The sequence below is a fragment of the Sebastes umbrosus genome, chromosome 7, assembly GCF_015220745.1.
Source record: "Sebastes umbrosus isolate fSebUmb1 chromosome 7, fSebUmb1.pri, whole genome shotgun sequence".
NCBI classification, from domain to species: Eukaryota; Metazoa; Chordata; class Actinopteri; order Perciformes; family Sebastidae; genus Sebastes; species Sebastes umbrosus.
The window spans coordinates 34307919-34334535 of record NC_051275.1 but is presented as its reverse complement, the minus strand read 5'-3'; the positions used below and the strand labels follow the sequence as shown (position 1 = coordinate 34334535).

Here is a 26617-nt window from a genome sequence, read left to right as displayed (position 1 = left end):
CAGACACTTTTCTGACTTTTTTCAGACATGTTTTAGACATTTTATTTTTTTGACATTTTTCGAAAAAATGTTCTGACTTTTTTTTTTTTTTTTACATTTTTCTGAGATGTTTTTTAAACTTTTTTTTTTTTAAACTTGTCAAAAACATTTTCAGACACTTTTCTGACTTTTTCGGACATTTTTTAGACATTTTATTTTTTTGACATTTTTCGAAAAAATGTTCTGACTTTTTTTTTTTTTTTACATTTTCTGACGTTTTTTAGATATTTTTTGAAAACATTTTTCTTTTTTTTTACATTTTTAAAAACATTTTCAGACACTTTTCTAACATCTTTTTTAAATATTAAATAAATGTAAAATATATATATATATATATATATATATATATATATATGTATGCTCAAATCATAACATGGAAAACTGCAGCCCTACAGGCAACAATAGTGTGTCAATGTGCTGCCTTGACTATGACTTGCCCCAAACTGCATGTGATTATCATAAAGTGGGCATGTCTGTAAAGGGGAGACTCGTGGGTACCCATAGAACCCATTTACATTCACTGATCTGGAGGTCAGAGGTCAACGCAGCCCTTTGAAAATGGACATGACAGTTTTGCCTCGCCAAAATTTACGCAAGTTTGGAGCGTTATTTAACCTCCTTCACAACAAGCTAATATGACATGGTTGGTACCGATGGATTCTTTAGGTTTTGTAGTTTCATATGATACCAGGATCTGACTTTTCTTCTGCCTTCCTTTCAGACATTTTCCAGACTTTTTTTACGTTTTTTTTGTATAATTTTTGGACATTTTTCTGACTTTTTGGGGGGTTTTCTTAGGACTTTAAAAAAAATATATATATATATTTGGACAATTTTCTGACATTTTTGACTTTTCTTTCTGGACATTGTTCAGACATTTCTACGAATTTTTTATCGGACGTTTTTCAGACATTTTTCAGACTATTTATTGACATTTTTCGGACATTATTTTGGACAAAAACCCTCACTCATTCACATATCTGGAGGTCAGAGGTCAAGGGACCCCTTTGAAAACGGCCATGACGGTTTTTAATTTTCATTTTTTCAGAGCGTTATTTAGCCAATGTATTCTTTAGGGGTTCTAGTTTCATATGGTATCAGTATCTTCACTCTATCTATAAAACTGAGCCCGCTACAACCTTCGAAAGATCAACGCGTTAACGTGTTCAAGAAATGATCGGCGTTAACATGAATTTGCGTTATTACCGCGTTAATTCCTCACAAAGGAGAAGCTGGAACAGGGTAATGTCCTACATTTTAAAAATGGGTGCTGCTTAATTGACTCATCAGTTAACCGAATAATTGTTTCAGCTCTAACGAGATCTCATCAGACACATTTCACTTGTGCTTTTATTCTTGAAAAGGACTTTAAATCTGAAAATTGTGCAATAAAACTCAAAAACAATGATTGACCTGCAGCAGTCTATCAGTGATCTCCACCCGCGGATTGCAAAACATAAAGAAATATTCAAAATATGCCTGAACTATGTGGATGGTGGGTGTGTCTTGTAGGCAGGTTCTTCACGTTCCAGCACCACAGATCCTTTACTGCCTCCCTCTGATGTCTGTCTGCAAAGGGCCATTACTCTGTATGGAAATTATATTACAGTATTATCATAAATTAAATTAAAGAAGACGCTTTTTTTTTTTTTAAGAACTTGAATAAAGTTAATTAACAAACAAGTTTACAAAGTTATGACGTAAATAATAATACAATTTTGCATACATAATATTTGTATTAGACTTTCATATAAATACAAACATAAAAATATATGAATAAGAAAAAAAAAATAACATGTTAAAGCTGAACAAAGGTGATGACTAAGAGCGCAAAATACAGATTAAACAAACAAACAATAATTTAGATTGGGCCAACATTATTTTACTTATGTTATTTTGCTTTTAAATAAATGGGGAGAGATTTTATTTTTTGTTATTTTAACCCTACTGAGCAGAAAAATCGGTTTAGGTTTAATGTTACATTTTAATGTTTTATTTTGAAATAATACAGGAAGTGAAAATTGTCTCTGCCTTGTGATGCTGACAAGAGATTTGACTCTTTGCTCCCATCTGGTGGTCAAATAGAAGAACTGCAGTACTAATAAATGAGTGGCCTACACAGTGTTTCTGCAACTATTTTTAAATCCAAGCAAGGCTAATATGCCTGATAAATATATACAGTCTTATTACTCATTCATTCATATAATAAATACCTAATATATATATATATATATATATATATATTTTATATATATTATATATATACTGTATATATTTACTATTATTGGTATTATTATTTTAATTATATCTTATCTTATTATATATATTATATATGTCTTATTACATTATTTTTATTGATTGAAATATTATATCTTCTCATATAATTTCTTACATCTTCTTGTATTATCATATTATACACCTATACTACTATTATACTATTACATTACACTACAATATACACCACTATATTCAGTACTCTTGCACTATTTCCACTACCATTGGCACACTGTCACTTCACTTCACTTCATTGCGGTGCTATTCAATTTTATATTGTTGGGACGTGTATATAGAGTAGTATATATATATATAAACACACACATATATATACATATATATATATATATACACATATATATATATATATATATATATACATACATATATTGATATTAGAATTGATATTTATGTTTTAATTTGCTTCTTTTTATGTTTCTATTAATTCCCTTATTTATTAACTCTTCTATTTTATTTATTTGTGTATTTATTTGTATTAATTTTGAAATTAATCTATTTATTTTTTAATTTATTTTTAATTTATTTAGAATTTATCATTAAAAAGATCCCCATTTCTGTATTCTTTTCTTTGTACATTTCGTTACACATTTCTTTTTACATTTCTTTATGCATTTCTCTACGTGTGTCATGGGGTCAGAGCATATAAATATTAACATTTAAAAATAAATGCAAAAATAAATAAATAAATAAAAAATAAATTAATTTAAAATTGTATAAAAATAAATACATGAATAAAGAAGAGGAAGGAAATAAACAGAAGAGTAAAAATATAAAGGACTTAATGCAAAGATGGATAAATAAAGACGCAAATTAAAACAGATATATCAATTTATGTTGTATTATATCAATTAATTACATTTATTTTTTTATTATTTTTTGCTACATTAAATTACATATTTGTTTATTTATTGAGTCATTTATTCATTTTTTTTCATTCTGGTAGGTTCCGTCCTCCATAACAAACTATACAGGTTGAACATAGTATTAAAATCATTATGTCAAATAAAAAAAACTCAATAAAAATCAAATAAATTAAAGTAGGCCTACATTAATTGTAAGTAATACAAAATAATATAATAAATAAATAGAATTCTTCAATTTAAATGAAAGTTTAGAACATTCAATTTCTATTATTGTATCATATTGTACAATCCTTTATATATAATTATAATTATAATATAATTATATAAAGTGTTTCTAGCTTTGGCTAGACACACACCTGCCCACCTGTTGGACTCACCTGCTCAGGTAGAAGAGGAGCTGCAGTTTTGATTTGCTGTACAGGTTTACTTCCTCTACTAACTATTCTCATGCCTCTGCTCAGATCCAGACTATATCAGGTTGTTGGGAGAGGCCAGCCGCTGTGCTGGTAAACTGGAGATGAAAAACCACGGAGAGTGGAGGCCAGTGGCCAGCACTGACTGGGACCATGAAATTCCTGACACGCTGCAGACTGCAACGTGTCGACAGTTGGATTGTGGTTCTGCTGTTATAATATATAAATTGTTTAATCAACTTTCAGCACAACCTGTGTTGTGGAATGAAGGAACTGAAGGAATGTGTGGAAACAACGGATGCACTCGACCATTCCAGCCTGGAAATCACCTGCTCAGGTAACACCATTAATGACCCCGGTGGTAAAGGCGATGTTACATTATATTACTTTGCTTAGCCTGTTGGCAACGCAACCCGGAGCCAGATAAGCTGAGGAAATGGATGGATATTTAGTCTAAAAATCCTCTCTCTCTTCCTGTCTGGTTCGTGATGTATGAACATGTGGGAGGGATGAAATCAAGCTTTGTCATTGAGGATGATTTGTGCTTTCAATTCTTTGGGCTCTATTTTCATGGCTCAGTTTAGTTTAGCTAATCATCTCCCTTTTTGTTAACAGACTTGCTGGCTCAGCCAATCATCTCCCTCTCTCCCTCCACTGACGGGGTCTCCGAGGCCAAGCAGCAGGGGCTTCAGGTGCTCATGGGCTCCAACTTCACCATCACATGCTCTATTGAACCACAGTACCCAGGAGGCTCCTTCCAGCTCATCTTCACCACCTCCAACACAGCACAGAACTACACCCTGCCAGCTGTCAATCACTCTGCCCACTTCCTGTTCTCTGCTGCAGAGCCCGCCCACCGAGGGGAGTACCGTTGTGTTTATCACCTCTATGTTTTCTCCCTTAACTTCTCATCTGACTGTCTCAGGTAACTTCATGGACAATCTGAGTCAAACAGGGAAATGTGACACTGACAACGCACGCAGGCTTTAAAGTATTATTCATCTGAATCAGATAAAACGTCATGAGGTGCCAACTGTTTACATGCATGAGACAGCAATGTCTTCATGTTGTTGTTCAACACTTCAGCCCCCTAGTGTTGTATTAACGTATTGCTCTGCTAGTTGTAAACTAGTTGAAACCGACTTCTTCTCAACATGCAGCTTTACAGGACTAGTTTGTTTAATTCAGATAAAAGTTATGCAGATATGTGTGACAAAATCATCTCATATCTCAGGTCCACTTACAAAAGTTGTCTCTTTTTCTGTGATACTATAGTCTGATTGCTATCAGCCTAATTTGTACCCGTATTCCTGTATACTGGAAGACTTGTGCACAAATGCTGTTCCATGCAAAGACCCAAACCGGACAGCATTTAAACAATTACAGATGTTATATTGTTCTGCATGTACCAGTAGTGTGTGAAATTAATATTAGTATAATAGCTAACAATGCTTTATTTAGCCCCTTTTATCCTCCCAAAACATTGTATTCAGTTTCACTATTCTGTGTTTCTCAGTGCAAAATGCATAAAATGAACTCTCTTAATTGAATAAATAAGTCGCCTTTCTCTTACGAGCCAATCATTATCTTCATTACAATAATATGAAGAGGAAAACATTCCTTAATAAAAATCCTTAGAAACTTTTCAAACTTTATGACACTCTTCATCTTCATCACTTTCAATGTAAAGCGATATTTAGACATGGCATGAATGCAAACAAAGTTAATATAAAGACACAGATGAACACAAGAGTCACTGCAGCAAATGTCAGTCAGGAAACGTGCACGTTAACAGATTGTGAAGACAAACAGACTGAAAAAACACTTGTTCACTGTAAGATTTAGATGATAGAGCAGTCCACTCTCAGCTCTACATGATGTACTGTCACATTTAGTGAACACTAAATTAAAGTGGATGCATTTCAGATTGTCAGTTTCACAAAATAACAATTAAAGATATTTTTTAATGGCATCTGTGTTTGTTTATTCAACTAAAATTTCCATTTAACTCCTGACAGTTATTTTAGTGTTAATAATATGTTTAATAAAAACAAAATAAATATTGAGCATTACTTTTATGTAATGGTTTAAAAGGACTTAAGGCAGCTTTACCTTTAATTAAAATGATCTGATGTGATGATTTTGAATCTGTTCCAGCCTCTCTAACCGAGTTGATCATCAGACTTGTTGTCCTCCTGCTGGGTGTGATGTTACTCATCACTGCCCTCTGCTTCAGCTCTAAGGTACTGCACATCCTTATTCAGAGGACGGTTGGGTTCAATTGAGAATTTAGCAGAATATATTTAGTTAGAATAGTCCAGTCATTTTAGCAATAACAACCCATGTTTTCTGTCATGTCCTTCCAGGCCAGCAGAAGCCAGAAGCCTGGATGAGAGAAGAACACTGAGATTAAGGATTAAGTTCTTGGTGGTTCTAGTTCTGAAGGCCCGATAGGTGAAGAGGCCGGACCCCAGAGCATTTTAGCCAGATGTTGAAATGGTGTAAATGTTTAATGTAATCTCTACACCTCCCATGTGTAACTACTAGAGTTTTGAACAAACCCGAAACGAGACCCAAACCCGACCCAGACCCACTCGGTACCGCTGATTTTGGGCCTGAACCCAATCCTAGACAGAGGCTGCATTTAAATGTTTTATTCTTCAAAGACAAATTGCTTTGTGGTACACCACAAATATAGATTATTTTAATACAAATTTTATATATGTTATATGTTATTCCTATATTTCACTATTTTATGTCTTAGATTATCATTGTTTTACTTGTGTTATTTTCTTTTTATACATATTTAATGAGCATTGTGGGAGGGAGCCTGAGATCTAAGATTTTCATTGCTGTTGGGACTTGTCACTCAAAATGATGTCTGAGCCATTGAACTCAGTTTCCCAGAATCCTTGAGCCCTTAGCTCCACCCATGGACTCAACACAAGCACACAGCTAAGCACAGGACTGTTAAACTTTGCCATTGTACATGTATTGATGTGATTAATGTATTCACTGAGCTTTATTGTTGTGATATCATCTTAGTCAGGATTTCATGTAGCTGATTTCAGCACAGTTGATGAAATAGTTATGCTTAATCCAAACACAGTCTCACATGTACACTAACCGCCTCTCTAACTCAGCGCATTATCCTACACATATTACCATCATGTATACTCTGAACTGGCTTTAAACAGAGCTAGCTTCAAAGTTCACGCTCACATGTTGCTTTGTTCTGATCTGATCTGAATTTGACATTAATTCTATTGATATTAACAATTAGCTTTAATATTTGCTAATAACCAGACCTGCTCCTACCTGCGTCCCCAACATAATGGTGCCCCGTGTGCGGCGTATTATTTTTGGCAAATATTCATATTTGTGCAATATTAATTTTGAGCAGACGTTTTAGTCAAAAGCAAACATTATACAGTAGATTCCACAAAAGTGTTGCAGTAGAAGTCCAGCTGTACTTACAAACAAGTGCATTGTGGTGATAATTGATTTATTCAAATGCAAACAAAGCAATTTGAGAGATTTGGGTTAGTTATTGACAACTACCACTTTAAATGTCATAGTGTTACTTTAAGAACTCTGGAGGACTTGTAAGAATACTGGACACAGAGGCACGTGTTTTTTTTTCAGATTACCTGTCTCATGCACTACTGTCAGGATATAGTGACCGTTTTATAAAAATAACTTGTTTTAATCACATTTACTCCATTTCTACCCACTGCAGCTTTAAATGATGTTAAAAACATCACCAGGGTGCAAGATGTCAGTATATGATTATCACTTGCAGCTTCCTGTCAGCAAAGCGTGGGCACTGACGTTAAGAGAGTTACCACATGATGAAGAGATTAAAAGATGAAGAGGAAACTGCACATCTAACCAAAGAGCAGAGCTGATAAGTCGTAACTCTTAAGTTTCAAAAGCTTCAATTTGAGTTCAGGACGACCCTTCACACTCTGAAGATGAAGCTTGACCATGTATTCAATGTAACCTAGTCAAACTGTCAGAATTTGATGTTAATTCAAGAGCTCCTTTAATTAATTAAGATAAAAAAACTCAATAATGTTGAACTCAGTAAGAGCCAGACATGCTACTATAACTGATACAAATAAATTCTGATTGCTGACGCACGCTTACACACTCTTGTTGCTTTGTTTAGTTTAGTTATTCAGTTAGATTAATATTGTGTGTTTCACCTTTATTAACTTGTAAATAAATGCTTGTGGCATAAACACGCTGGCCTGTTCAATGTTGCATCAGAGTGGATACTGCCAGCCTCTGCTGTGACAAGGACTAAATCCTTCAACCTTTACTAGCCATTGATATTGGTTATAGTTATTAATCTAATTATTAATCAGAGTTCCTAATTGATAGTTTAGTATACTTTATGAGACTATTTTATGAGACTACATTAGCATTTTCTCTTTGTTACAAAAAGTGGTGCTCCGAGGAGATATAATGTAAATTAATAACTAATGACTTGTGATAGCTATATTAAATGCCTTTTTGAGCTACTGCACCAACATGATTGTTGTGCCCCTTTATTATTTATATAGCTAATTTTATTAATATTAATTTAAATTATTTTAATATTTATCTTTGATATTTGCTAATAACCAGACCTGCTCTCCGAGTCAGGTTTCTTTTCCTAGTTCCCACTGTTGTTAGTTACCTTGTGTCTTTTCTACTTTTTCTTTTCTTAAAGCTGACTCGGTTTAAACTGCTCAGAATTCCAATGTACTGAGGTACAAATGGCAAAAACACCCTCTTGAATCTGGAATTAATGCTCTGGACATCGTATTTAGCACCTTTAAGTTATTATTTGAATATTTTCCCCTTCAGGCTTCCTAAATGGTAGAAACACATCACACTTTTGCTGGAACACAGTCCAGTTACAGTTAATAAATGTAACTGTGGTACCTGACATTTACTGATGTTAAAAATAGCACCAGGTTGCAAGATGCCAGTATATGATTATCACTGGCAGCTTCCTGTTAGCGAATCTACTGACGCTGACGTTAAGAGAAAAACCACATGATGAAGAGATTAAAAGATGAAGAGGAAACTACACATCTAACCAAAGAGCAGAGCTAATAAGTCTTAACTCTTAAAAGGCTTCAGTTTGAGTTCAGGACGACCCTTCACACTCTGAAGATGAAGCTTGTTGAGGCCGACGTTCTTCACTTATTCAAAATCAAAAAAGAGATAAAAGAATAAGGTTAAATGTGATAATTCAGCACAGTTATTATATTTACATATATGTTTCCCATGATCACCATAGCAACCTACAGTATCACTGAAGAAATAGAATTACTGCAACAGGAAGCATTATTTTCAAAATAAAGAGCCTGGAAATTGTCTGTATGCAAGTACAAATATATATTTTAAGTGCTTTTAAATACAGTATGTTTCTGATATGAATGTGTAAGGGGGAAGTGATAATAATAATACTATTAATAATAAAACATTGCATTGAACTTTTAAATAACTGAGTGTTATCTGACGTTTTGTCTGTGAACAGGTTGTACCTCATGGATCATGTTTCAAACTGGAAGCAAGATTAAACCTATTTTATTGCCTTCGTTTCAGGAAACTTTCTGCCAAATGCCATGTGTCTTCTTGAGTATTAATATTAAGTTTTAATTGAATTTGTATATTTCACCAAATAGATCTATAGTCTCAAAATAAGGTACTGCAGGCCGTGAGAGGCAACAGCCTAAACTACAGCGTTGTGATGACCTGATAGAGGTGAACAGGAAATATGTATCTCTCGGGGGGCTGGACCTGACTCTTGGTCTGATAAAGAGACAGAGACAGCAGATGAAGAAGACACAGTGACAGGCACATGGAGTGGACATGGATCACAGAGTGCTGATTGTGCTGCTCTGGACCTCAGGTAGGACTCTGATTTAATGATGGACGTTTGAAACTCTTAATAAGTGAGGCAGAGAGCTGAGAGAAGCTGTGTGCTTTCAGGATGTTTCTATACTTGCTTAGAGGCAGAGACCAAATAGCATGTGTTCACTCAGGTCTGAAACTCACGTTGTCTCTGATCCAGCGTGCTGGGTGTGGTGGTACTGATGTCTCTGAGTGGGTCATATTCTGAAGAACCTCTGGACAGGATGCACAGACCAACGGTCCCTATAATATTAATATTACAGGAGAAACATACTGTATTATAATCAGATCTAGAATCAGAACAGAATGTGCGTTACTATATGATATGATCAATTAAAACTAGATAAAGATTTATTAAATCAAAAGGTATAAGTACAATACAGATGACAGAGACATCAGTTAACAGGACAATTTTTGTTCAATATTAGGCTATTATAATATTAATATTCATATTATTACATATTATATCAAATGGTGTTATGTAGTAGTAAAATAAATGCAAACATAAATAAATTTACTTAAAAATGAAAAAAAAAAAATAACTACAAAATAATTAGAACAGACGAGTGAATAAATAAGGGACTTAATACAAAAACAAATAAAGAAGCAAATTTAAACAAATATCGATTTATGTCACATTTTATCAATTCCTTAATGGCTACATTTATTTTGTGATTATTTTTACTATTATTTATTGATTGATTTGATTGAACCAAAAAATAATATTAATGTATTAATAGTGTCCCTTTTATTTATTTTTCTTGCATTCATTTATTTATTTATTTATGCATTTGCATGTATGTATTTATTATAATTATTTCATATTATATAAAAGGGTGTAAAGTAGCTCTTAAATTCACTATAAAATCAGTAAACCCCTCCACTTATATTCTCAGTCCCTGTATATTTGATATTATAGGAATATTGGGGCGTGAAACTAAACGGAGTTAAAAACTGAAAAGTAAAAAACAGGCTTAATAAGAGATTAAACTTATATAGCGCTTTTAAAGATCTCAAAGACGCTTCACACTTTCGGGGGGAAACGGTGTGAGACAAACAGGAGACGAACGACAAACACAGGCGACATACAGAGGCCCACTCTCACACATACACACGGACAAATGGGTAAGGGGAGGCGGGCTACAAGTAAGCAGAGGACAGAAGATGGGTCTTGAGGCGGGACTGGAAGAAGCTGAGGGAATCGGAGTCTCTGCTGAGTTTTGGGAGGGAGTTCCAAAGCTCGGGAGCTGCCCTGGAGAATGCTCTGCTTAGTTTCTGGTGTTTTATTCATGACGTCCTCAGAATCAGCAGCTGTCAGTTCTTTCTCTGCACAGAGTGTTTGTTTCTATCTCTTACCTCCTAGAGTAGATGTTTAGGACGCCGCAGGCTCATGAAGCCAGCAGAACGGCCACATCGCAGTCAAACGCATCAGCAGCGCCAAACGCTTCATTTTATAATAGCTTTCATTTATTTGTTCATTTATTTGTTTGTATTTCTTTTAAAATGTATGTATTTGAATGCTCTGACCCCATGACTAATGTTGAGTGACAGCCCCATTATTTGCATAATGAGGCAGAAATGAATAAAGACATTTAAAAAGAAATGTGTAAAGAAAAGAATACAGAAATAAATAAGTTGGGGAAATAAATAAGGGGTGAAATGCAAAGGTGAAATCATGCATAAATAAATAAATAAATGCATAGATACATAAATAGATAGACATTTAAATATAAATATAAATGTGTATAGAAATAAATGCAAAAATAAAGAAATAAATGTAAAATTTAATAAAATGTAAATATAAAAACATAAATAAATAAAAGGGAAAATAAAACAGCAAAGGAAATAAGTAAGAGAATTATTGCAAATATAAATAAATAAAAAAGCAAATTAAAACAGAAATATCAATTTATGTCACATTTTTATCAGTTAATCAATGGCTACATTTATTTATAATACTAATTTTCCTACATTTATTGACATATTTATTCGTCATGTCATGAGGTCAAAACATACAAATACAGACATTTAGAAATAAATATAAAATAAATGAAAAATAAATATAAAATAAATGAAAAATAAATATAAAATAAATGAAAAATCAATGAATAAAAAATCAATGCAAAAATAAATAAACAAGAAATAAACTCAAAAATAAATGAAGACATTCAAAAATTAATAAAAAATAAATGCATAAATAAATACAACAGAAGAGTAAATAAATAATCTAGAATCAGAACAGAATGTATGTTACTATATGATATGATCTATTAAAGCTAAGATTAAGATTTAATAAATCATAAATTAAAATACAAAACAGATGACAGAAACGTCAATTAATAAGAATATTTTTTAATTATTCTCGTTCTTCTTCTTCTTATATCATATTATATAAAGGGTGTAAAGTAGCTGTTAAATTCACTATAAAATCAATAAACTCTACTATTTATATTCTCAGTCCCTGTATGGATATTATTTGATATTATAGTAATATTGGGGCTTGAAATGATAAATCAGGATGAGCCAACACACGGCTCGGCGTTGGGGAGGAGGGTGAGAACGAGGGTGCTGCAATAGATCAATACAATGTTCACCTACTGTTTGTAAAATAATCAGTGAACCGTTCATCATACTTTGTTTTTTAATTTGTGAACAAATATAATTAATGAAACATTATTTAAAAGTTTTCTGAATCTGCTCTTTTGATTTACAGGATATGATTTTACAGGGCAAATATTTCCAGAAGAATTAAATGTTCAGATGAAGGCTGTGAAATGTGTAAATAATAAAATAATAATTTAACTAGAACAAGTTTTCTCTTTGAGCTTTTTGGGCGTTATCATGATGGTCAAACATTATGTTCAATTACATAGTTTTAGATCAAAAGCCTTCATTGTTTTCTTAATTCTTAATCTCCATTAACAGAAAACATTGTGGACTTCACTAATGTCTAAACCATGGCTACGTCCCTGTATGGAATAGTTATGGCTCGGTTACACATTGTTTTCACTAACTTTCAGCTTACTATGACCTTAATCAGAACTGAATGCCAATCACAATGTCACTGTGCTGTGTGGACATATTTATGTACCCAGAACTTTGGTATAAACACAGACACACACAAACAATAGTCTGGTATCACCCTCTGGTGGCTACAGCTAGAAATACAAGGAGGCCAAGATGTCTGTTTACTTGCTGTTAACAAAGTAAAAGCCCAAAACAATTACACAGTAATTCATTATTGTTGTTAACAACAACATATTTCACTATTTGTTACAGTATTAGTACTATTTTACTTTAAAATTCAATAAACAAATTAAACCGTAAAGAATTAATTTTCTTTTAACCCTGTTAAGATCTTCTGAAATATTTGAGAATTTGAAATGAAATAAAATATATTTGATTATAATTATATCTATTAATAAACAGTTGTTTAGGGGAATAAAGGTGGAACTCTCAATAAATTTAACTATATTATTAGTTACAGTTGATTTACAGAATAGCTGGTTGAACAACTGTTGTGTTTGATTTCTGTCAAATAAAATAAAAAAATAAAAAATTGAAAATAAAATAATGTATTCGTGTATATGTATAGGAATATATTCACAAATACAAGTTCAAATCAATAAGTACTAAATAAAACAATAACCTGGTTGGCCCTGCCGGACTGACCCTGCTGACCTGCTCTGGAGGTCCCTGACGTTGTGCGTCGCTGCTGGTGGACGGGGCTGCGCCACCCTCGTTGTTATAACTGATATTATTATTCTAATTATTATTAGAATTAATTATATTCCTTGCTCATTAATTTATTTATTTAGTTATTTCCTTCCCTATGCTTCCCCTTAGTTAACTACTTATTTATTTATTTTACTTAGTTTTTTTTAAATTTGTTTATTTTTGTTAATTTATTTACTTATTTTATTATTAACCTCTCCTCTCTCCATATATCCACCCTATGGACTCCACCCCAAAACACACGCTCGCTCTCTCACACAGTATACATATGTTTAAATACATACAGTACATACATGTGTATATATACATTTATAAATATATGCACACACACATATATACATATCAATCAATTCATGAATTAATTAGACTAGTAATTAGTTAATTAATTAATTAATTAGACTGCTCGGCTCTGATTGGTTGTTTTGGTTCAGGCGTGGTGGAAACTTGCAAATGTCATTAGGAGCACTAGGAGGAGGCAGAGGAACGAGATTTCTTCCCAGATCATCTGTCTCTCTACTGTCAGGATATAGTGACACTTTTATGAAAATAACTTTTTATCATATTTACTCAAAGTTCCTGACTGCAGCTTTTCAGGAGTAACATTAAGAAGTAATCCACTCTAAATGATTCTCCAATTGAAGAGATTGGGGACAAAATCCACAGAGCTCCAATGCAACCTGACCTGATCCTGATAGGACCCTGCAGGGAAGCCCAACAAAACTACATTTGACCCCCATTTCAAGAATACAGTAAGAAGTTTGAAGCATGGGTTTGTGAGCACTAGATCTGCTGTGTTGGCTTGTTTGTATGATAACTCAGTAGAAATGTGTGACGGGATGCTTCTACTGCAACCTTTCTGCCTGACCTGTCCAGAGCAGGACAACTCATTATCACCCTTTGCATTATCTCTTTTAGGATTCTCCCCAGGTCTCCAGACAGAAGAACATGATGTTTTCAAAGGTAAACAGAATACAAATATACAAAAGAAAAATTACACAAGAGATTGTTTTACTAATTACTCTCTTACCTGTGTTCAGAGATTGATGCTATCCGGTTGGTGGGAGGATCCAGACGCTGTTCTGGTGAACTAGATGTGAAGCACCAGGGAGTTTGGAGAGGAGTGGATCACCGTTACTGGGACCTGAAGTCAGCAGACAGAGTTTGTAGATATCTGGACTGTGGTTCTGTGGTTCGGACTTCCTCAACAACACATCCATCTTCACCTTCATGGACGATCCCACCTTCCTGTCTTAAGTCTGAATCTAGACTGAAGAAATGTTTAGAAGAATGGTCTCCAAATCTAAGTTTTCCTACCATTTTGGTGATCATCTGCTCAGGTAACAACATCAGTATCCACAACACAAAAACACAAATCCAAAGAAAGCTCATCTCTCTCTTACAGCAGCCACCAGTAGGGGACTGTCACTGAACTGACCTTCTTCCACTAGTGGAGCTGGGTGGGACACCATGACTCTTACAAATGGTGCACACTTTTGGACAGTCTCTCAGTCCTCCAAGGCATTCCTGGTGTTGCACCTGGTTGTGCACACAAAACAATGTCTGATCTAGTGTGTGTGTGTGTGTGTATGTGTGTGTACCTCAAACCTCTGTTGAGGTAAACTAAGACTATCTTTAGAGTTGACAGAACAGGGGTCAATGGGTAAGAGGGCAAAGTCTCAAAAACTGGGAAAGGAAATGTCAAATGCAGGAAAAGGAACAGTGCTCAGAAACATGTACTGACAAACAAGGACTGAATGATCCTTAATGAACCAACACCTCTCATAATCTCAACAAAACTATCCTCACCAAATGGGCATACACAGTAGGACTACTGCATTGATTGTAATGTGTCAGTGTATTCTTTGCTATGCCCTCTCTAACTATGAAGCAGGGACTCTCTGTCTGTCTGTGTTATTTGTATATCCCGAGAACAACTCATCTGATCTACTTCACACTTGGTGGTTGTATTGCTGGGGACCCAAAGGAGTGCTTTTTCAAATTTGGTGCAATTTGGACATCAATTTTAATAAACAAACACACAGGCTTCAGGGCTCTGCAGATTGAGACGAGCATGTCATCTGCAGCGGTCACTTTTGCTGCTGGATCCTGGATATAGCCTGCTAACACTATATGAATGCTGGATAACAACCAAATTCACTTCTCTGGAGTCAAACAGCGACGAGCGGTTTTCCACACTGCTGCAAGCAGCACTTCCTCGGGGCCAAACAATCGGACTGTTCTGAACGGTTGAGACCTGGGTGTTATTTTCCCCCGTGTGTAAGACTGTATTTCCCCGGTGTAAGACTTGATAATAACTCATAACACTAATAACATTACTGACAGCAAAATACCTCCCCTAATGAAATCCATGCTCTACTTTATAACCGCGGTGGTTATGTCAAAGCAAGCCACTAATGAGCCAATTTGGGATTTACCTCCGTTAAAGGGACTATTTGTAACTTTCAGAAATGCCTCCTAACAGCGACACCTGTGGCCGTGAAATCAACGAAAGTCAGCGTTGGGCGTTTGTCTCCACTGCTCTCTCCTCCCGCAGCCGGAGAGAGCAGAGGAGACACCGGCACCTGGTCGGTAACGAGAAGACAACGTAAATCTCTGTAGAGCTCCGTCACTTCACAAGACACGGGAAACCTCTGTTGGTCTGGAGGAGCTGCAGCAGTTATTTCTGCACAAACGTCCACTGTGCATTCACTAGATATTCTCAGAGCTAAACTAACTCTTCTGCAGTGTGTAGTGAACGCACGTTCACGTCTAGAGGTGGAGCGAGCTGAGCTGTCTGAGTGAAGGCGAGCAGGCAGAGGAGGAAGGTACAGCGGCTACACGCGAACGCGCATGTGTGACGACCCGCTACATTTATGCGCGTACAAAGTTACAAATAGTCCCTTTAAGTGTTTTTCACCATCTGTTTTTCAGGGCCATATTTAGTGATTTGGGGGCCTCAAGCAAATATCTTCTTGTGTTACTCTTCACCCTCTCTAACTGGGAATGTAGGTATTGGCAGTGGTAGAAAAAGTACTCAAAAATGTTTATAAAGTAAAAGTATTAACTATTAACAAGAAAACTATTAATATCGCACAGCAAAAGTCCTGCATTCAAAGTTTTACTTCAAGTGACGAGTGACAGAGAGGCATTAACAGCACAATGTGCTTAAATGTACTTAACGTCTGTTCAAGGTGGAGCTTTCACTTCTCTGATGCCAGTTTAATGACTGATGAATAAAATTTGAATCTGCAGTAGCAATTCTCTGTCAGGTAAATGCAGTACTACAATGTTTTCCTCTGAAGTAGAAGTACACAGTTAGTACTATACAGTTGAGATATGTTTTAAGTGTTTTGGGGTCTTTTGTAAGATACTTTGGGGTACAATCAGTTAGAATATTAACATAATTCAGTATTGTTCATACAGAAACATCATAATAAATCTATAGCTGTTAGAGGGTCAAGTCAGCTCCTGGTGTTTTTTCCCGTGAACCAGAGTGTATTTCACTAATGTTTCTGAGTCGCCATAACTTGGGTGTGTGACGCAACTATGTGATGGCAGGTGTTTTACTCAGGACCCAAAGAAGCTCAGAGTCGAGTGTGAAGTTTGGATGAGCGGTTCTCGAGAAAGCTGCAAGCAGCAACACCACAGACCAAACATTCAGCCCGTTCTAAAGGACATGTTTTGAACGGGCGCTGCACTAGTACTTCATCTCTCTGTCTGCATGTTTCTCTTTCTCTCTCTTCTTCTCCAGACTCTGTCAGGCTGGTGAATGGGAAGAGTCTGTGTTCAGGCAGACTAGAGGTGAAGTCCAACCAGTCGTGGTCCTCAGTGTGTAAAGATGACTTTGACCTGCAGGATGCTGAGGTGGTCTGTAGGGAGCTTGGCTGTGGGGCTCCTTCAGTCCTCCAGGGGGCGCTCTATGGAGACGTGGAGGCTCCAGTGTGGACCAAAGAGTTCCAATGTGGAGGCCATGAGTCTGCTCTCCTGGACTGTGACAGCTCAGACTCAGATAGAAACACCTGCTCACCTGGCAAAGCTGCTGGACTCACCTGTTCAGGTAGAAGAGGAGCTGTAGCTTTGATTTGATTTGATTTGAGTTTCTCTTTTAATAAATGTGACTTCATCTGTTTTCACCAATTACTCCTGTCTGCTCAGAGCTCCATAATGTCCGGCTGGTGGGAGGATCCAGTCGCTGTACTGGTGAACTGGAGATGAAACAACAGGGATACTGGAGACCAGTGGATGACCCAATGTCTGTCTGGAATCTAAAGACAGCAGATGAAATGTGTAGAAAACTGGACTGTGGCTCTGCTGTTTCAACAGGGCGGAGAAAGAGTGACTTTGACAAACCTATATGGTGGATTAGATCAACTTGTCTTCAGTCCAAGTCTGCAGTTAGGGAGTGTATATCGACACACTCTGAAACTTCCCGTTTCAACCTGGAGATCAACTGTTCAGGTAACAGCAGCAAATCCATCAGCTATAACTGTAATCTCTACAGTCTGTTCACTTACATTTATATTTCACAGACGTTTTTGTCCAAAGCAACGTACAAACAAGGTATCATCCAAGCCACAGTAGATCAAGGAGAAGTCATCAAGAAGAAGAGCTCAGTTTTACTTTCCACCTGACACAAGTGTCACGTTGTTGTAGGAGCATGCAGCAAGGCAGAAGTGCATAAGAAATGAAAAGGCAGCATTGAGTTAGAGATCTTATTCAGCCATCAAAGGAGAACACAGCAGAACAGTCTGGATTGAGGTTGTCTGCCTTGCAGTGCCGGTGGACTAGTTGTTGTTCACTGGCTGATTGTAGAGAATGAGAAGGTCAAAAACCTGAATAAGAGAGTTCAACTTGTAATTATCTCTGTCGTTGTCTTTCTTCAGAATCCATCAGGCTGGTGAATGGGAAGAGTCTGTGTTCAGGCAGACTGGAGGTGAAGTCCAACCAGTCCAACCAGTCGTGGTCCTCAGTGTGTGAAGATGACTTTGACCTGCAGGATGCTGAGGTGGTCTGTAGGGAGCTTGGCTGTGGGGCTCATTCAGTCCTCCAGGGGGCGCTCTATGGAGACGTGGAGGCTCCAGTGTGGACCAAAGAGTTCCAGTGTGGAGGCCATGAGTCTGCTCTCCTGGACTGTGACAGCTCAGACTCAGATAGAAACACCTGCTCACCTGGCAAAGCTGTTGGACTCATCTGCTCAGGTAGAATCTCTATTCTAATGCAAGTTACTTTACTTCTTTTACTAATTACTCTCTTGTCTCTGTTCAGAGCCTGATGACGTCCGGTTGGTTGGAGGAACCAGCCACTGTGTCGGTAGACTTGAGATGAAACACAAGGGAGAATGGAGACCAGTGGACTACTTCTTCTATAAGTGGGACCTGATGTCTGCAGCTGTTGTGTGCAAACAGCTGGACTGTGGTTCTGTTCTTTCAACAGGAAGTAGAGATGATTCGGACCCCCTACATGCATGGATGATCAGTTCTTCCTGTGGTCTGTCTGAGTCTTCAATCAGGGAATGTGTATCAATACGGCCTGGTCCTTCCAGTAAGAGTCTGGAGGTCACCTGCTCAGGTAACACTATAAATGGCAGTAACTTTAACAGGAATCCTTATAATCTCTTTCCTGTCTGTTCATTGGACTAGTAAAGAAATAGCTGTCATTTTGAGGAAAGAGAAAATTAGGTAATCTTTTATTTCCAAGCATATGTTGTCACGGCAGTACTGGTGAAAGGATTTGTTGTCGTGAGTTGAGGCCTGAACCAACACGGAAACAGTCCTGTTTTAAACAATGCAGGGAGCTGGGTTGGTGAGGTGTGTAGCTTCAGGCACTGATGAGACATGAAATACAATCTAAGAAGTCCCATTTTGTTGTGATGATCACAGGGAACACAGTAGTAATTCGGTGTTGATGTTACGGGGTAATCCAACGGGAATGAACTCTAGTACATATTTGATTGGACCCTGCAGTGTTTTGCCGGCAAAGATAGAGTCAGGTTCTACTTTTTTGCCGGATGACCCTGCAGTTTTTTTTTTGCCGAAATCCTCTGTGTTGGCACCCTGGCTGCACCACCGGACTGGCCTCATTCTAATGAATGAGGAAGCTGTGTTTTGTTCAGGCAGAGATAAAACTAAATAACTTAATAAAATAACATGACGCCGTGGGTTGGTTTTCATCCCCAATGTTTTGAGTCATCAGCCGCCACTGGTTGGCACTTATTATTTTATACATTGATTTAAAACTTTACTGATGTACTTCAGTGATTTTGTGCTGTTGAGAGCCTGGTTAGAGGTTTCTCTGACTTTCTTATTTCTCTCTTCTCCAGACTCTATCAGGCTGGTGAATGGGAAGAGTCTGTGTTCAGGCAGACTGGAGGTGAAGTCTCACCAGTCCAGCCAGTCGTGGTCCTCAGCGTGTGAAGATGACTTTGACCTGCAGGATGCTGAGGTGGTCTGTAGGGAGCTTGGCTGTGGGGCTCCTTCAGTCCTCCAGGGGGCGCTCTATGGAGACGTGGAGGCTCCAGTGTGGACCAAAGAGTTCCAGTGTGGAGGCCATGAGTCTGCTCTCCTGGACTGTGACAGCTCAGACTCAGATAGAAACACCTGCTCACCTGGCAAAGCTGTTGGACTCACCTGCTCAGGTAGAATCTCTATTCTAATGCAAGTTACTTGACTTCTTCTACTAATTATTCTCCTGTCTCTGTTCAGAGCACGATGATATCAGGTTGTTAGGAGGAGCCAGTCGCTGTGATGGTACGCTAGAGATGAAACAACATGGAGAGTGGAGACCAGTGGCTGACCGGGACTTTGAATGGGACCAGATGTTAGCAGCTGCAGTGTGTAATCGACTGGACTGTGGTTCTGCTGTTTCAACAAACATAAGCACCAATTCTTCAGAGAAGCTTGTGTGGTGGATCCAGTCTTCTTGTGTTGAGTCTCATTTGATGCTACGGGAGTGTTTAGAGCTACCTAGTTACAGGAGAAGCTTCAACAGCCTGGAGGTGATCTGCTCAGGTAACTCTAAACAGTGACAGTCACATCCTTAACTTTTTCAATGAGCAGTTGCTCACTAAGTCCTCCATATTAAATATGAATCCAAGAGTCCTCCATTTCCCATGGCTCCTGCTAATAAACAAATCCTGTCATCTTACTGGGCTCAGTTTTCATCACTTTGACAAAACAAATAAAGATGATTCATGTTTCATCTTCCACTGTGTTAACAGATATCCTGACTCAGCCAAACATCTCCTTCGCTACCTTCATTGACGGGGTTTCTGAGGCCAATCAGCAGGGGATTCAGGTGCTCATGGGCTCCAGCTTCACCATCAGCTGCTCCATCCTGCCACAGTACCCAGGAGGCTCCTTCCAGCTTATTCTGACCACCTCAGCTACATCACAGAACCACACCCTGCCAGCTGTCAATCACTCTGCCCACTTCCTGTTCTCTGCTGCAGAGCCCGCCCACCGAGGGGAGTACCGCTGTGTTTATCACCTCTATGTTTTCTCCTATAACTTCTCATCTGAGAGCCAGCCGCTCCATCTCACTGTCTCAGGTAACTTCATAGACAATCTGAGTCAAACAGGGAAATGTGACACTGACAACGCACGCAGGCTTTAAAGTATTATTCATCTGAATCAGATAAAATGTCATGAGGTGCCAACTGTTTACATGCATGAGACAGCAATGTCTTCATGTTTATTGCTGCTGTTCAGAATAATTAATTTAGTTCATTACATTTTATTACGTGTTTATTTGATCACCTGACAATCTGAATCAGCCAGTTTATACAATTATTTGACTGCATGAAAACACATTTAGTGTTAATGAGATAAAGAAAAGTCACTTCCATCCAGAAAAGCTGCAGTCTGCAGATTTGTGATTTTTGTTCATGACTATAGAGTGGATCAGTTTACCCAGGACTCTTTAAATACCATGCACACAGTAGAAGACAGAGGATAAGAAGTGCAGCTTTGTGAGGAATTCAACCACTAAAAGTCAGGAAAAACAAGTTTAATAGAATTAAAGTCCAACTGAAATTAAATTGCGTTTTCTTCTGCTACAGCATACATATCTGTTGTGTTAATAACAATCTGTGTTCTCCTCTGGAGAAATATATATGTGATGTTTTTGATCTCATGATGGAGTCCTCTAGTGTTGTATTAACTTGTTGCTCTGCTGGTTGTCCTTCTACGTTGATAGAGAACTTGTTTCCATACAGCCAATCAAATAAACCATATTAACTAACGTCATCATTTTATCATAGGAGACGGTAGGAGACATAGCAGACAGCAGCCTGCTACACAACACAAGAGACACAGACTCAGAACAACAACCACATTAGCTTTCCTGCTAAAGTCTGCTTCTGATCCAACTTACAAACATGAACCCACATCTTGTCCTGCACCTTAGCTTGTTGAACGAGCCACCAAACAAACATCCACGGGGGGAAAGTGCTCTGCTAACTCCAGTTTGCAGGCTAGATGACTAATCAGCTGCTCAGCTGCAGCACATTAAACAGCATGTAAACATACCTGCAGATATCTCTTTGGTCACTTTAGATGCTGGTGTGCTCCTTTACTCTTACTGGCTTGTGAGCTACAGCACAAGTTGATGTTTGTCTCTGGTTCTCCTGCCGGAGCTCAGCCTGCCAGCTGCTGTCAATCAAACACTGACACGCCCCTCCAGGTGCTGACAGGAAGTATGCACAGGGTGTGATCCACACACTGCAAACACTGCAGCAATAAGTCAGAATACAACCACAAAGACAATGAGGACTTGTGATTTGTGGACATGTGTCCTCTCAGCTGAAAGTAACAATTACACATTAAAAAAAAAATGCAAGATGTAAAAGCTGAAAATAGTTTGAATGAAGCAACTTTAGCTTCAGAGGAAAGTGCTGCACACATGTTCCTGTATGAACTGATGTAATCATGATTGTGAATCTGTTCCAGCCTCTGTAACAGATCTGACCATCAGACTGGTTGTCCTCCTGGTGCTGATGGTGCTGATGGTGGGGTCCAATGCTGCCGTGTATTGCTACTGCAAGGTACTTTACACATCAATGTTAGGACTGTAGGGATGTAATATCCAACATTCAGTGTTTGGTGTACTTTGGGATCACAGCTTGGTATGTGTTTGGTACTGTGGGGAAAACAAAAGCTACATGCTACGTATCAAACTCAACACTTCCTACACTATTCTGTGACTTGAAGACATTTTCTGTCATGTCTCTCTAGGCCCCCAGAGGACAGAAACCAAGACGAGAGGACAACATGGAGCTGGATCACCTCGGTGGTGCTGGTGACTTGCTGGGTGAAGAGGCAGGAGCCCAGGGGACAGAGTAGGATCATCCAGATGGACGGCTCAGCTCTCACACAACAGTCACATCAGAGCAGCGTTCTGTAATTGATTCTAAACATGATGCAGTGAGGACAATGGGACATTTTGTTGTATTCTATATAATCTGCTGAGTGAACTGTTGCAGCATCATATAATCTGCAGAGCCAGGCAAAGAAAAACTGTGTTCCTCATCCTCTATAAGAGTGATGAATACTACAGTTAAGAGACGAGGGCTAGGGTAAAGTGTTAGCATGCCTTATTCATGATTAACAAGTACTGTCACAGTACATAAAGTGGTGTTTTTGATTATTATATTCTTTGCATGATGAAAACAAGATGAGGTTCTATCAGTTAAGAAAGCTAATGATAAGTATATTGTTGTTAATGTTTTGAAGGAAGCTCATTACATTAACCATGAGGAACACTTTGATGCTTCTGTCTGTGGTTTCTGTCTTTTGCTTAAAATAACTGTCAGATATAATTTTAATACTACTGAGTTTTCAGAGAAATCTATGAAGAATTTAAGAGCTAAAATAATCAACTTAATGTGTAAATAGTTAGGAGTCGATGGCTTTGAAGCCACTAAAACCAAATTACAAACATAATGTGTTGTTAATGTTTCTGAACTGTTAAATAATGAGCTTTTTAAAATGTATCACAATAAATGAAGCTTGCATCGACTGAGTGGAACTAGATTGATTCTTTTCTCTTCGGCCACCTCTTGGTTACTGAAAGTCTGCTGACAAGAAAATCACTCATTGTTGGCAGGACGTTGCAGACTGGAAGAGCAGGAAACAAGAATGAAAGCAGACTGTCAAGGTGACAATCAAAGTCAGCTTCAGACTCAAACAAACAGACAAACAAACTGGGACAACAGGACCTACGTTGAAGTCATGTTACAGGTTTTTAAAAGCAGGGGCAGTGGAACAAGCTGCAAATACAACATGTGACATATTATCACCTTATAAATGTGTTTTGCCTATTTAGACATCCAGCAGACACATGTTTTTGGTCATGGACGTCCAATATTACCTCTCCTTTTACCTCTGGTTTGAGCACCAAACAGCAGACAGACACAGTTAGAGATTAGCTGGTGAAGAAAGTAGAACATCTAGGAGCTTGTTTAGAGTTGGTGGTGAGCAGGTAGTGTACAGGTGGATTTTCTTTTTAATGAAAACGTCTGTCTTTCGGCTGCTGACACTGGACTAAGACACATGGTCCGTAAAACCAAAACAACGAGCTGAAAGATGGCAAACAAAGCAGATAATTCCCTTTGGGTTTGTCACCAGGAGTGAGCCTTTGACTTTACTTAAGTCCAATTCACACGTGCACTGCAACCTTGAACTTATCTAGACATTACCCGGAACGGCTGTGAGAACGCAAATGTTTGAATCAAACTGACTTTATTCCGCCAGCTCCCTAGTACAAAGTCCATGTAATGCAAAACTGGAATAATACAAAACATCCGAGGGTGAAGACGAAGAAGAGTCATTTACACAAAGACGCCAATGAAAATGAGTACCTGGAGAGATGACGAGATTCGGGAACTTCTGTCGAGAAGGGGCAACGCCAAAATCGTCAGACAAATTCAAGGAACAGCTAGAGATGTGGTTCTTCATGACCAAATTATGAACCGGCTACGTGGCCACGGTGTAATCGTTACGTCTTACCTCCTGCATGCTCTACCCAGGCGCCACCCCTAGCCTAAACCAAACAGAGTATTTCCAGTAGGGGAGAGGCGTCATGATTGAAAGGGCAACTCTGGGCAATGTCCGAACCTGATTCTCTAGATATTGTCCAGAGTTCATATGATAAAAACAGCTTCATAGTCATTTGATCCACTGTTGATATAAAAACATTGTTTAGAGCAGTTTTACATGTTTTTGTACTCACCTCTTACACATATCCACACAGACAGAGTGACACATAATAATGCATAACAAGCCTTGTTGTCACTTCATTGTTTGCTAAATTGAGATCCTGATGGAGGTGTCTCCAGGGCTCTGTTGCAACCTTGTTACTCAACGGTTGATGGCAGGCAAAGGTTATTGAAAGCCTTACTGAAGGCTTGTATTGTTTCCGAGGCACAAAAACTCCAATATTACCGAGGGACTGAGCCAAACAATGAAGGTTCTTTGTAAAACATCAAAAAAATTCATGTCTCAAAATGGAAGATGAGCTTTTTTCTTGTTCTTGACAGGCTGACAATCTGAAGATTTTTCTGAGGGGTGATGATGATATGCAGCGCTGCCTGTCATTAAAAATTGGCAAATGGAAGCAGCATTTCAAGCAATCTGAATTTTTTTTTTATCATTGTCTAACCACAACGAGACAATTCAGTTTCTGTATTTTAACACTGACAATCATAATCAGTTGTTTGTTGAAAGCACGACACAGAAGCTGCTGAAACATGGCAGTGCAAGTGAGCTGTCAACAAGACGTAACAATACAAATCAAGTTTGAACATAAAGGATCTTTGGCGGACATGATCATTTATATTACAGTGGTTCCCAGCCTACTTTCCCTGAAGCCACCCCCCCTACTTGTATCTAAAAAAAGCTAAATGTAATTTATGGTGCTGTTAGATTGTTGCTAGACCGCACCGTTAATGCAGGTGCGTCTTCCCTTTGTGCGCTTCAAGCGGGAGAGGAAATTTGAAAATGTTGTTTTTGCAAAGGCTAAACGCCGACAAATGTGAATTGAAGCAGAACATTAAGTTCGATCACACATCTTGATACCAAGGCATGGAGGCACCCTTTAGCATCTGTATGAGACACACTGGGCTTTCAACTGACTCCAGTCACATTACATTACAGCTGTATTTATCTAAGTCAAACCATGATGTTTTTTCTAACCTTAACTAAGCAGTTTTGTTGCCTAAGCCTAACCACCACCGTTCCACAACGTTAACCACGTGTTACACTGTTAACTGTGACTGTTTCACAATGTTAACCATGTTAACCGCGAACCTTCAGCGTCAACATGCTACACAACAGGCTGCCTTTTGCAGTAGAGAGGGTCATCCACCAACTGGAAGGTTGGCGGTTTGATCCTCGGCTCCTCCACTCCACATGTCAAAGTGTCCTTGGCCATCGGTGTGTGAATGAGTGTTTGGATTAGCACCGTGCATGGCATCCTCTGCCGTCAGTTTGTGAACGGGTGAATGCTGACATGTAGTGTCAAGCACTTTGAGTGGGTGGAAGACTAGAAAGGCGCTATATAAATGCAAGTCCATTTTTACCATTATAGTGAAGGGCTTCTGCCCAAGCAGCAAAATATGACGAGTATGGATGAGATCAAATTGCTCCTCGAGATACATTTTAGTAATTGAGATATCCTTCAAGATGGTGCGCTGAGATAGATTACTGGGTCACAGGCAGGAGGATGGAGGAGAGAAGGTGGCACAAAAAAAGTGTTGTATGAAAATCTGAAAAGTGAAGCCAATGCTGAAGTGCCCTAAACCTGCATTCTTTCTAACAGCCAGTAGGGGGCGACTCCTCTGATTGTATAGAAGTCTATGAAAAAATGAGTCTACTTCTCACTCGATTTATTATATTTTGTTTGCCTAAAAAATTTCTTATTCAGCATTCGGATGTTCTTAGCTCCACTCTCTTGTGTCACTTCTGGTTGCAAATAACAAAGATTGTGACGGCCAAAATGACGAACTCAAGGCTTCAAAACGGCAGTCCACAAACCAATGGGTGACGTCACGGTGACTACATCCACTTCTTATACACAGTCTATGGTTTTGCAGCCAGAATCTTCATCCTATTAAAATAAGGCATCAGATGTTTTATTCATTTGTTCATCAAACAATACATTTGTGTGAAAAAAAACCAAAATATTATTTCCTGTGTGGTGAAAAGAAAATCAGCTCTCCCTCAATAAAATGTGGCCTTTTCCACTCCTGGATGTATTAGCTAGCATCGTGTTTGGTTTGAATCCCCCTCATCAAATAAATAAATAAATTGCTTATGTCAAAAGAAGAAGACACACATAGTTCTGTTGGAATTTAAATAACACATATAC

At 37.9% G+C, this 26617-nt stretch overlaps 1 protein-coding gene across 1 annotated transcript in view; it reads left to right on the top strand.

Annotated features, from left to right (window-relative positions):
- LOC119490961 (scavenger receptor cysteine-rich type 1 protein M160-like) overlaps positions 1–23269 on the top strand; it is a 30511-nt gene extending 7242 nt beyond the window's left edge. Inside the window, 13 exon segments of the mRNA XM_037774513.1 lie at positions 3659–3814; positions 4226–4535; positions 9681–9712; positions 14293–14592; positions 17007–17312; positions 17411–17713; positions 18139–18512; positions 18514–18823; positions 19575–19889; positions 19957–20262; positions 20472–20801; positions 22201–22295; positions 22486–23269. Coding sequence (XP_037630441.1) covers positions 3659–3814; positions 4226–4535; positions 9681–9712; positions 14293–14592; positions 17007–17312; positions 17411–17713; positions 18139–18512; positions 18514–18823; positions 19575–19889; positions 19957–20262; positions 20472–20801; positions 22201–22295; positions 22486–22593 — 3245 coding nt within the window. The 3' untranslated portion in view covers positions 22594–23269.
- The last annotated feature ends 3348 nt before the right edge of the window (positions 23270–26617 follow it).